Raw genomic sequence first — 12,502 nt, forward strand, 5'->3', positions numbered from 1 at the left:
TTCCCCTGCTATATCCTGGGGTCCCACCCACAGCAGACAGTCCTTCACAAACTTCTCCAATGTGAGTCCTCTCTATCGGGGAGTCATCTCCTCACCACTTGCCTCAGCACAGCTCCCTTCCATGGGGTGCTGACTTTTGGGCCCAGACTGCTCTGGCCTGGTCACCCACAGAGTCACAAGTAAACCAGCAAACCTGCTGCAGTGTGGGTTGGTCTTTCCACAGGCTGTAGATGGTCTCTGCTCCCTGTCCTTATCCATGGACTGCAGGGGGACACCCGCTCCACCATGGTCTTCTCCATGGGCTGCAGGGGAATCACTCTCTCAGGCATCTGGAGTACCTCATTCTTCCACCCACCACCACTTTTTCTTCCCTGGCCTTAGTGCCTGTATGTCTTCTTACATCTTCTCACTCCCTTCTCTGGTGGTAAAATGCACCTGCCTGTGGTTTTTATTCTCCTAACTGTGATTCCCAGAGGCTCTGTGAGCATCGCTGATTGTCTTGGCCCCGGTTAGCAACGACTCCGGCCTTGAATTGGCCAATGTTTACTTTCCAGGGCCTGCAGAGAGCTTGTAGCTGCTTTTTGCAGCAGCCATCCCTGCAGCACCCCTTTCTCTACCAACACTTTGCTTTGCAAAACTGTGATAGTGGGACAAAACCTGAATGCATCCTGGCCTGCATCAGGAACAGTGTACCCAGCAGGTCCAGGGAAGTGAGCCTTCCCTTCTGCTCAGCACAGCTGAGGCGGCAACTCAAGTCCTGGGTTCACTCCTGGGCCCCTCACTATAAGAAAGACATCGAGATGCTGGAGTGTGTCCAGGGAAGGGCTACAAAGCTGGTAAAGGGTGTAGAAGATAAGTCTTATGAAGAACATGGGAGGGAGTTGGGATAGTTTAGTCTGGAGAAAAGGAGGCTGAGGGGAGACCTCATCACTCTCTACAGCTACCTAAAAGGTGATGGCAGTCAGGCGGGGGTCAGTCTCTTTTTCCTGGTAGCCAGTGACAGGACAAGGGGAAAGGGCCTGACGTTGCATCAGGGGAAGTTTAGGTTGGATATTAGGAATGAATTCTGTACTCAAAGGGCTGTCAGATGCTGGCCCAGGCTGCCCAGGGAGGGGCTGAATCACCATCTCTGGAAGTGTATAAACAAAGAGTAGATGTTGTACTTGGTGACACGGTCTGGTGTTGGGCCTAGTAGGGCTGGAGAGACGGTTGGACTTGATGATCTTGCAGGTCTTTTCCAACCAAAACAATTCCGTGATTCTGCAAAATAAAGTCTGTTTTCCTCTTCCACAGCCATGGATTCACAGGCTGACATGCCAGAGGATGATGAAAAGAGCAATCTTGCTAAAAAGCTACTGGCAGAAGCATGTGAGAAGGAAGGGCTGGATGCTAGATACTGGCTCCCCAAACTGTCTGAGGTACTGGGAGTCAAGTCCACAGAAGCCCTAAAACATCTGCAATATGAAGACTACCTTAAGCTGGAGTGCAAAGTACAGCACTCCTGGGAAACAAAGGCGCTCCGAAAACTCCTGAAACTAACAGACAACAAAAAAGAAAGTTTGGAGGAGCTGCAGAAGAAGCGCTTGGAGATGACAAAGCAGAGACAAGAAGAGGCCAAGCGCGTCCTGGAGGAGCTGAAAGCCATGCACAACAGCCACAAGCACAGTGATGACGCTGTAAAACAGAAAGAGGAGGCTCTGTGGCAAGCCATGGAGATTCCCAAAGAGTACTGGGCCCCACCGGAGAAGCCCTTGGCGCAGGTGCTGGAGAGCATCCAGAAGCAGCTGGAGCAGCAGGAGTCCTCAGTGGGCACAGGTGAGAATGTCCCTGATGCTGAGGTCCTGAGGCGGGCGTCGGGGGGGCTGGCCCTGCAAGGCATTTACAGAACCAGCAACATGGAGGATGTGCTGGCAAAGCGAGAACAGTTACTCAGGGTTCCTGACAGATTCAAGCTCGCTGGTCCAGAGCAAGGGTCGCTGCTTGAGAAGAAAGAGTTCTCCTCCTCGGAAGCAGAAGCCACTTTCACCAAGTCTGTGGAGCAGCTGGGGTTCAGCATCAGCGTTTCTGCCAAGGGTGGGTTCTGGGGGTTTAAAGCTGAAGCAGGCTTAGATCACAGCAAATCCTCAACGTCAGAGTACACCCGCCAGTCCCGCTCTGAGAAGAGCTACATTTGCACCACCAAGTACCAGTACATCCCTCTGGCCTCCTGCTACTTCCAAAAGCATCAGCTTCGCCTCTCGGATGTCGCCCTGCAGGAGCTGCAAGAGCTCGAGCAGCTTCTGAGCATCACCCCGGAAGCAGACAGGCCCAACATGCTGAAGAGCAGGTGCGGCAGCTTCTTCAGCAGGTTCGGGTCCCACGCAAACCAGGGTCCCCTCCACTTTGGGGGGATCTTCTGGTGGAAAGCATCTACGGAAGGATTCAGAGCTGAGCAGCGGGAAGAGATGAAGCGTCAGGCATCGGAAGCGCTGAACAGCTACGTCAGGGCCAGCTACAGCAGCTTCATTGTCAAAGTGGGAGCGAGCATGGATGTTTCCAAATCCAGCTCATCGGCTTCTTCTCAGGGAAGATATGGAACAAGTGCCCACACAGCCGTTCAGGTCTATGTGACCAACACAGGGGGCCCATCAGAGACGGATTCTCTTCCTCAGTGGAGACTGGGGCTTGTAGCTAATAATGCAACCTGGTGTGTTATCGACCGAGGCTTCCAGCTGATCCCAGTGTGGGATATAATCCTGTCCAATCACAGCAGTGATTTTAAGTCCATCTATCAAATGAGTAGCAGCCTCAGGGCTGCGTATGAAGCACTGACGAGTCACCATGTCGACACCATGTTTGGAGAAGACCTGGTCAGTGTGCTGAGAGAGGCCAAAGCGTTCATGGAGAGTGTGAAGTCCTGGGAGGCGATGGTGGATGAAAGAAAACTCCTCACCTTGATAGAGTTCAAACAGAAGCTGAATGAAAGAACCAAAAACCATAATCTCTGGATGAAAGTGTGCCTGTCGGACAAAGCGCTGCAGGAGATCCTGGCCAATACTGTCAGGTATTATACGAGGTCACCCCCAGCAAACATCACCTACATCAAGTGTCTGTTCAGGTGCCTCCTCTATCCTCAAATCTACGCTGCTGAGGTCTTCCCCAGGTTTTCCTCCGTTATGCAGTGGGTCTTCCATACTGACCATACACATCCAGAAACTCCCAGTGATTCAGAGCTTGAAGATCTCACCAAGACGATGCTGCAAATGAAGGAGCACATCCAGGAAGTCACCTATGCACCGGAATCCTCTGCATCTGCCATTCACGAAGCAAAGATAAAAGCCACCTTGACCACAAGCCTAGCTCTTTATTCCTTACTGCAGTTTCTCAGGGAAAGGGCCCAGAAAGACATAGAACTGTTGGTGCTCTTAATTGCAAGTAGCATCGGCTACCAGGTGGAAAGCAACACTTTCCAGCGCCTCCTTGGATACCCAGAAATTAACTTCATGATAAATAAAATGAAAAAAGGGCATCAGCAGTATCTGAGCCTGAAGGAGCAAGATGTTTACAGAGCCCAGGCCTTCCTGCTGCTGCTGGGTCTAACTGTAACACCCAAACATAAAGAGGTGTCCTTTGAGCAGAAGAATAAGCGTTTAGCTTTCATGGAAGATCAGATGAAAGACTCGTGGTCCACAGAGATAAAACCTGTCCTCGAAAATCACAGTGCCTGCAAAGACTGGGAAATGCTGGAAAGGGACTTGAATTCCTTCATCAGTGGGTGCTTGGATGAAACATGTGATGATGAGAAGAAAAACCGTATCATCAAGGACATGGAAGACACTTTTCAAGGAACTGAGCCTCCCAGTCGGTCCCAACCCGCATCAGATGGCAGCAAACCCAGAGCAACCCCGGTCACTGCAAACCAAGAGTTCCTCCACTTGCTTAAGCGCCTCGGCCTAGAAAGTCACTACCCAAGAAAGATGGGAACAGAAGATTTCCACATCATCTACAAGACATCTTTACACGACAGCCAGCCCAGCAGGGAAAAGGAGCTACCCTTTTACTTCTTGCAAAAGCTACTGACTGTGGATTATCGGGTGAGGTACCTGACTTGCAAGGACAAGAGCACCCCAGAACCTGCACGTGTGCCCAACATAACACCGCAAGAGCATGAAGCCTCGGATTCTTTTGACGACTTCTTCACTGATTTGGAAGAAGAAGCCTGTGGATCTGCAGCCCAGGAGAGTCACGTGCACCCCATGGACCTGCAGATGGCAATTTTTCATTGTGCCGATGATTTCATGAGACAGTACATTTCAACCAAGCTTGCTTTCTGCCAGTTTGCACTACCTCTGCTGGTACCGAACCCGTGCACTTCCCAGATAGAGTACCCCCTCTGGGCCCTCAGCCAAATCAAAAAGAGCTGGAAAGGGGCTGAGAAGGTAGGAGAGGAGACCAGGATTACCAGCTACAAAAACAAACTCATGTACCAGGCAGAGACACCCATCGTGTCCTTCATTCGGATCGGCAGTTCTCCCTCCTCTTCCAAGTCTCAGATCCTGAATGCCCTGCTGAGCAAACAAAAACACGACACCTTTTTCCACCGACATTGCAAAGGCAGCACCAAAGACTGTCTGCTGATGAAAGGTGTTGTGGAGATCTCCTGGTACTGTCCCCGCGGTAGCGACGACGAGAGCTTTGGCTGCTGTGTTGCTTTCTGTAACCTGCACGGAGATGCACGGGACCATGAGGAACAGCTGCAGTTTCTACAGGAGATATCTGCTGTGAACGTGGTTCTTGTCTGCGAGACTGGTAAGAGTGACAAGAAAGGGGTGAAAATTTTACGTGACCTGTGGCAGTCCCAAAGGCCTTTGGTCTGTCTGTTCAGTGAGAAAGAGAACGTTCCAGCTGGCCGATCCAGTCAAAACATTAAAATAGGGATCAAGAACAGAAATGAGGCAGAACTGATGGCTGAGCTGACAAGAACAATCAGGGATCTCCTGGAAGGGTCTAACACGCGTTTCAGCCTCGATGCCTGCCTGGACAACGCTCGCAAGCACGGGTTCTTAGTCGATGAAGATACACAGGAGTGTGTGAGAGCCAAAGAAAAGGCAAAGGAGCTGGTGAAGCTTCTGAAGGAAGAGAAGTTGTTTGAGATCAAATCCCAGCTGCTGCCTCTTCAAGGAAAACTCTGGTACACGTGGTACAAAAAGGACAAAGAACTCACTGGCCCACAGGAAAAGGGGAACAAGAGCATCGAGCATCGGAGTCAAATTGAATCAGAGAAGTCGGCAATAAGAAGGAAGCAACTGGACAAAGCATTCCCCCTCAATCAGCTGATGAGTTCAGTCCTCAGCTTTCTCCAGACACAGCCAGTGGATACCAAGAAATACTTCCTGCAGTGGATGAAGGTCTTCATGGATGACCTGACCTCTGATCGCCTTGATGAACTGAAGAGACAATATCACCAGTTATGGTTTGAAATCCGGGCAATAAAGAAAACCAATGAGCAAAGCAACCTGAAACCCACATTGCTGAGCAGGTTAGATGCCCTCTCTGATGAAATCAACGATTCCTCCATTGGCCTTGAGCATGTTTTGAGAGAGGTAGGGCAGATTTATGAAGCTCTGGAATCAATGGACTCAAAGGATAACTGTATTGCCAAGCTACCTGAGATTGCAGCTGATCTGATGGCTTCAGGGTATCCCATTGAGCTGATGGATGGTGATGCTTCTTACGTACCGTTGCGATGGGTTGCAGCAATCTTTGACAAATTAGTTGAGAAGCTGGGGGACAAACGAGTATTTGTTCTTTCAGTGCTTAGCATCCAGAGCACAGGGAAGTCAACCCTGTTGAATGCCATGTTTGGCCTTCAGTTTAACGTCAGTGCAGGGAGATGCACCCGGGGAGCGTTTATGCAGCTACTTAAAGTGGATGAGAAGCTGCAGCAGGATGTGCACTTTGATTACATGCTTGTGGTTGACACAGAGGGGCTTCGTGCCATAGAGACGGTCAATAAGCAGTCCCTTAATCATGACAACGAGCTGGCCACCTTTGTCATTGGCATCGGCAACATGACTCTGATCAACATCTTTGGAGAAAACCCTTCGGAAATGCAGGATGTCCTGCAGATTGCTGTGCAGGCTTTCCTGAGGATGAAGCAAGTACATCTGTCTCCAAGCTGCCTGTTTGTGCACCAGAATGTGGGAGAAATAACCGCCAAGGAACAGAACATGGAAGGACGACGACGTCTGCTGGAAAAGCTGGATGAAATGACCTTGACAGCCGCCCAGCAGGAATTCTGTGACGTTTCCTGCTTCAGCGACGTCATCCGCTTTGACGTGAACACCCACATTCATTACTTTGCTCACCTGTGGGAAGGAAACCCCCCAATGGCACCACCCAATCCCACCTACAGCCAGAATGTCCAGGAACTAAAGAGCAGAATTCTCCAGGCTGCCCAGAAGGAGTCTCAGGGCAGCATTTTGAGGCTCTCGAGCTTGAGTGTCCGCATTAGTGACCTCTGGAATGCTTTGCTGAATGAAAACTTCATTTTCAGCTTCAAGAACTCAGTGAAGATTGCTGCGTACAAGAGACTGGAAACCGCCTTTAGCCAGTGGACCTGGCAGCTGAGGAGTCACATCCTGGACTTGCAAATGAAACTGGACAATAGAATTCGGAATGGGGACTTGCAGCAAGTCACCACGGAATCCCTTGAGAAACAAGTGCAAGAGACAAGCGACACCATCATGAAAGCCCTGGAGAAGTATTTCAGCGAGGACAGAGACTGCGAGATACTGGTCCAGTGGAAAACCAGCACGGAACTGAAGCTGAAAGAGCTAAAAGAATCTCTTCTTCTGGAAACGAGAAAGAAGTGTGAGGATCTCATTGAACTAAAGAAGAACCAGAGTAAACTGGATGAAAGGAAGTCAGATTATGAAAACGAGCTCCTGAAGAGGAGCCGGGAGCTGGCTCTGTCTCTAAAAGGCCAGAGACTCAGTGAAAGAGAATTGAGAGACAACTTCCTTTCTCTCTGGGTAAGATGGATTGCTGATGTCTCCTCTACTGCTCCGCCCCTGGAGCAGGTTGATATCGATGTGGAAATAGAAGATGTCCTTCTAGATCACTTTAAGGAGCCCAACTTGCATGAACGAATCAGGACATTTCCTGAAGACAGAACATTTTCTGTTGACTTCAAGAGACACGTTGCCAAGAGAAAACGCTGGGGAATCTTTCCAGTGAAATTTCATGCTGCTGATAAGAACCACATAAAGCACATTACGGATAAGATCATAGCGTGTGTGATGGCAAACATTGACAAGAAGGAAAAGGAGAAAAGGGATTACAGTAGAAGTTTCATTCATGAAATATTAAATGAAGTGCAGGAAGGTATGAACTCGGTCCCTACCAATGCAAAATACAGATTTAATAAAGCATACAGCATAGATCTGTCACTGTTCCTGTGCAGAAGAGCAGCAGAAAGGTTTAAAGCCATGCACAAGGCATTCAGAAAAGCAAATGATCCGACCATCTACCTGGAGAGCAAGAGAGAAGATTTCTTCAAGTGTTTCCAGATTTCCTGCCGGGGAGCCACTTCTATCACCACATTTGCTGTTTTCCTGTGTGACAAGATCGGCCCAGCTCTTCACCATGCAGTCTATGAGAAGGCAGCTCTTGACATAGCTCGAGACATAAAGGCTGAAGTGCCGGATTTCAGAGGCAATAGATCCTCTCTGGAAGCTTGCATACTGACATACCTGGCAGAAAAAGAAGACTTTGAGAAATTCCAGGAGTACCTGAATCGTCCAGGAGAGTTTTTGCAGAGTTACATTGAGATGCGTGTTCGTGGGTACTGTTTGGATGAGAACAGGAGGCTGGAGAAGTTCTTAGATGACTCCCTTAACCACCACTATGAGAGCATCCAGAAAGCTGTTTTTACATCAACCAACATTGTCAAAGACAGACAAGACAGAGATGACAAAATCTCTCTTTGGCTGGATGAGTTTTGCAGCGCTCTTGGAGAGGTGCTAAACCTGCCCAGAAGGGACCTGAAGGGCATTGAGCATCAGGAGATAACAGACATAGTGATCCTTAAGAATGCCATGACGGAAGCACTGACTCCCCTGAAAGACAAGCTCAAGGCAGAGTTTGCTAGAGCTGATCTGAGCTCGTTTGAAAGGCAGCCTCACACAATCCTGGCTGAGCAGTTTGCAGGGTGCTTGGAGCAGTGTCCCTTTTGTGGGGCTGTTTGTACAAACACCATGCCCAATCACGATGGAAACCACGAGCTTCGCTTCCATCGTCCGAATGCTTTGACGGGACAGAGGTGGCATAACACAAACTATCTGATCATTGATATTTGTTCCAGTTTGGTTGGAAGCGACTCTTTCCTGATCGGTGAAGACACATGGATCCCCTACAAGAGATACCAAGATGCAGGACCTCCCTATTCCACTTGGAACATTACTCCTGATACATCCATGCAAATGTACTGGAAATGGTTTGTGTGTCGTTTCAGGTCAGAATTAGAAAATCTGTACAATATGAAATTTCAAGGCAGAGGAGAAATCCCTGCTCAATGGGAGAATATCAGTAAGCAGGAAGCACTGGATGAACTGGAGAAGCTTTAGACCAACTCGATATGAAGAAAGAAATGCAACTGCTTTGCTTTTTTGAACAGAGAAGTCGTCTCTCTGCAAATTCTTGTTGTTATAGTGGCTGTGTGAAGAAAGCAGTATCTAATCGCTTAGGGAGCTGTGTGAAACAAAGTGTGCTATTCCTGCCATCGCTCTGAAACCACCACTGCCTGGAAAGACAATGCTTACGTACAGCTGACGCGGCTGCTGGACGAGCCTTGGACTTACCTGACTGCTGGATACGTGCAGCACTTCCCAAGGAACACGTGGAACTGCCCCTCTTGGACTACCCGTGGCATATGCTAATCGGGGTGGCTCTAGAGCCCTTCAGAAGATTCTCTGGCTCCAGGTGGTGGAGAGACTGTACCTTCTCAAGAGACCAAAGGAACTGAGTGTTTGCCTGGCCAAAAATCAGTGCAACTCCCTGGTGGAAAAACATTATGCTGGGGGACAGCTGCAGTGATGCCACGTGTCCCAACATCATCTAGTTGTAAGAATAACGAATTAAAGAATGGGACCGATCCCCAGCTTGAGCTGCCAAGTTTGGTAATTATAATGAAAAACGATACAGGTGCCTTAAAATGAGCAGATTTTAATGTAAATTCTACAGCCCTAAATTGGAACTTGTGTTTTGACCCGTGGAAAGGAAAAGCTTCTTGTGGAAACACTCCCACTCCAAGTGGTGTCCACTCCCTGTAATTCAGGGATTAAGAAGAGATTTTTCATTGGACTCTGTTCCTAAAGGATTATGGTGGCTGTGTGGAGATGGAAAGGCTCAGAAACTATTGTCACATATATGGGGTGGAACATGTGCTTTAGGATACCTGATTCCTGGAGAGCAGATATTCAATCACTCACACCCTCCACCAGGAATTCTACAGACCCCTTGGAGGACAATACATAAAACGGGACTAAACCCCCTAGTAGTACAGGCAATGGCTTCTCATGGCTTTGCAAGGTGGTTCCTCCCATGCCTTCTAGTGGGTGAACAGGAACAACCTGGAGTTAAAGTATCTGCCAGCCTGGGGTTATTCCCAAGGGGTGCAAGAGATGCTCTCCGTGGATTACAGATAGAGGTTTCTTCCTTAAGTGCCAGAGACAGGGTCAGAGAGCGTTAGAGGTGCTGCTTGCCAAGGAAGGAGGGGTGTGCACGGCAGTAAATCAAAGCTGTTGTGCAGAGAGACACCAAGAGAAGGAAATTCAAACAGGTTTAGATAATGTGTGGAAGGAAACAAAAGCTCTTCCCCAAGCAGCTGAAGGTGATACATCGTGGAGGTTTAAAGAGGTTTGGAAGAAGCTTACTTCCTGGCTCCCAAGCTTTGCTACGCTCATTTTTGCCTTGCTTATTGTGATTGGTATTTTAGATTTAGTTCTTTATGTGATGATTCAGTGTGCTCTGTGGTTTCAAGTAGAGACAGGCAAATGATTTTCAGAATCATTAAAAGAGAATAGTATAATTTGAGATTAGAAAAGAATTTGTAAGGATAATTAAAAGTGAGGGATTGATTGAATAATACATAGTAATGCTGGAGAGATTTATATAGATGTAGCTTAAGAGGCAATTAATTAATAGAGCTTTTATAGAAGGAGAATAGAAACTATTTGTGTGGTTTAGGTGTTAGGGGACTGTGGCTACATCCACTGAAGTTGTTTTGCTGGAGCAGCTACAAAATTTACCCCTACCAGTGGAACAGCCTTGGAGACAAAGCAAGAGAAGACAGGGAAGGCATAAATAATGGGACCAAGGACCAATGAAGAGACAGAGTGTGTCTTATTTTCAGCTAAAAAGGGTTCCTGAACTCATTTGAGTGCAGGAATGGGGTTTGGAGACTCTGGAGAAAACGGTGAAGAGCAGGTGCAGAAGGAAAATGGAAGAAGCTGGCTGAGAGGAAGACGACCAGCCTTCATCCCTGAAGACCACCAGAAGACCCCCTGAGTGTCACTGCACATGCTCTATCTGGGAGGAGTTAATGTAAATGACTTCCTGGAGATCATTTGCATGACCCTGCCTTTTCTTAGGAATGATAATGAATACGTAGAGTTAATCTGTAGAATCAGGAGAGATTTGGCTTTAGGTGGTGCACACACTGGGAGGAGCGATCCCCCTGTGCCCAGCGCTGCAATAAAGGATCCCTGCTTCAGAGTCACCAAGGCTGTTGGGTTTTCATTCCGGCTTTTCGAGGCATCACACCCCACGGTCTCAGGACACACTCACCTCAAATACCAAGCACCAGGCACATGGGCTGTGACCTGTGGTCCTTCTCCACTCACCTCTCTCACCCATTTGCCCCAGGAGTTGGTTCTTGAGAGACACATCATTCCCACTCCAATGGATGGGAACACTCCAGGTTGTCCCTGTCTGAAGCTGCACCTGGAGCATCCTGTTGGCCCATCGTTAGTGACTGGAGACATGGGGCTTTGGCATTGTCTCTGGGACCCCCGGTCAATCCACTTTGTGTCCCTGTGTGGTGCTGTTTATCGCTTCCCCCATCACTTATTATCCCACCCATCCTTGACAGGTGACCATAACAGAGCTGACGCTCCCACTGTCCATGGTCCTTTCCACTGTTTTTCCTTCGTTTTTTAACACTGTCCTACAAACCTCGCAACTGTCCCTGTCTCAATGCAGTTGGGTACCAAAGAGATTCGTTCAGAGCACAGAACTCCCCCATGCATGCAGGTTTTGTCCCACCAACCACCCAAGGCCTTTACCAGCACAGGTGTTGATCCCAGGTGCTTGGGGCTGGGCTCTCAGACCCTTTCAGAGCCTTTAGCATCAGCTTTTCCAGTGAAGATTTAGACAATATGCTCGACAGATGTGGGGTCTGATGTGTCTCACCTCACAGCAGATGCTCCTCTTGGTCAGATGCTCGACTTGCCAGACGACACAGGCAGCCCAGGGCCCCAGCTCAGCCGAGACAGCCTGGAGTGTTAAGACAATGACAAGGACCACCTCAAGAGATCAGGAGGAGAAACACCAGGAATGAAAAGCCCAGAATCCTAAAGGATGGCCAGACAGTCAGGAGATGGCAACCCACTGACATGCAGGAGCTATTCCAGGGAGCAGTGGAGCCTGTCCTGCTGCACACCGGGTAAGGGTCCCACTTTCGGGACAGCACGTCCCCACCAGTGATGATCCCACAGCCAGCAAAGACTCCTCCGGGTCTGTTTTGGGTGGTGACCAGCCCAGGGGGTTCCCCTGGGACCTAAACCCACATTCCCATGGTGTATGGTAGCCCAGGGACAGTTTCCAAAGTCCCAAACTCCTGCACACAGCAGAAGGTGCCCAGAAGGTGCCTCAGGTCAGGACTGTAGTGTCTGTACCCCATAACGCCATCCTGGGGAGGAAGGCCAAGCCCAGCCATGAAGGCAAAGTTCAGTCTGACTGTGATTTTTAAAGGATCCTCCAGAACAGGGATCCTCCCTCAGGACCCAACTCAGATGCTGGGATAGAGTTCATTTCCTTCCTCACAGCAGTTGTGGTTGGGATTTAGGGCAGGAATAACATTGGTGACACACAGATGCTTTAGTTGTTGCTCAGTCAGGCTTATACTGAGCCAAGGACTTTTCAGCTCCCTGTGCCCTGCCAGGGAGGAGGTGCCCAAGGAGCTGGGAGGGGACACAGCCAGGACAGACGATTCCTGCTGGCTGAGGGATACCCTGTACCCCATACCGCTGGCCAAGGGATATCCCACACCACACAGCATCACGCTCCCTATAGAGCTGGGCAGACTGGCAGGGGCTGGTTCAGCTGCCGCTGAGTTACCCCACGCCAGGGTTGAACCGCGCCAATCGCACAACCGCTGCTGAGGGTGAAGCTGAAGCCCCCAAAGGGAGGGAGAGAAACACGGTGGGGGGTGGCTCCCACCAGCAGCTCAGCCCCCACAGCA

At 49.4% G+C, this 12,502-nt stretch overlaps 1 protein-coding gene across 1 annotated transcript; it reads left to right on the top strand.

The window, feature by feature from the left end:
• Positions 1-1,295: 1,295 nt before the first annotated feature.
• LOC311190267 (interferon-induced very large GTPase 1-like) lies at positions 1,296-8,606 on the top strand (the record flags this gene model as incomplete). Its single annotated transcript, XM_084262141.1, has 1 exon — positions 1,296-8,606. The coding sequence occupies one exon, from the start codon at positions 1,296-1,298 to the stop codon at positions 8,604-8,606; it is 7,311 nt and encodes a 2,436-aa protein (XP_084118267.1).
• Positions 8,607-12,502: the final 3,896 nt, after the last annotated feature.

The sequence above is a fragment of the Gallinula chloropus genome, assembly GCF_964237585.1.
Source record: "Gallinula chloropus genome assembly, chromosome: 3".
Taxonomy (NCBI): Eukaryota; Metazoa; Chordata; class Aves; order Gruiformes; family Rallidae; genus Gallinula; species Gallinula chloropus.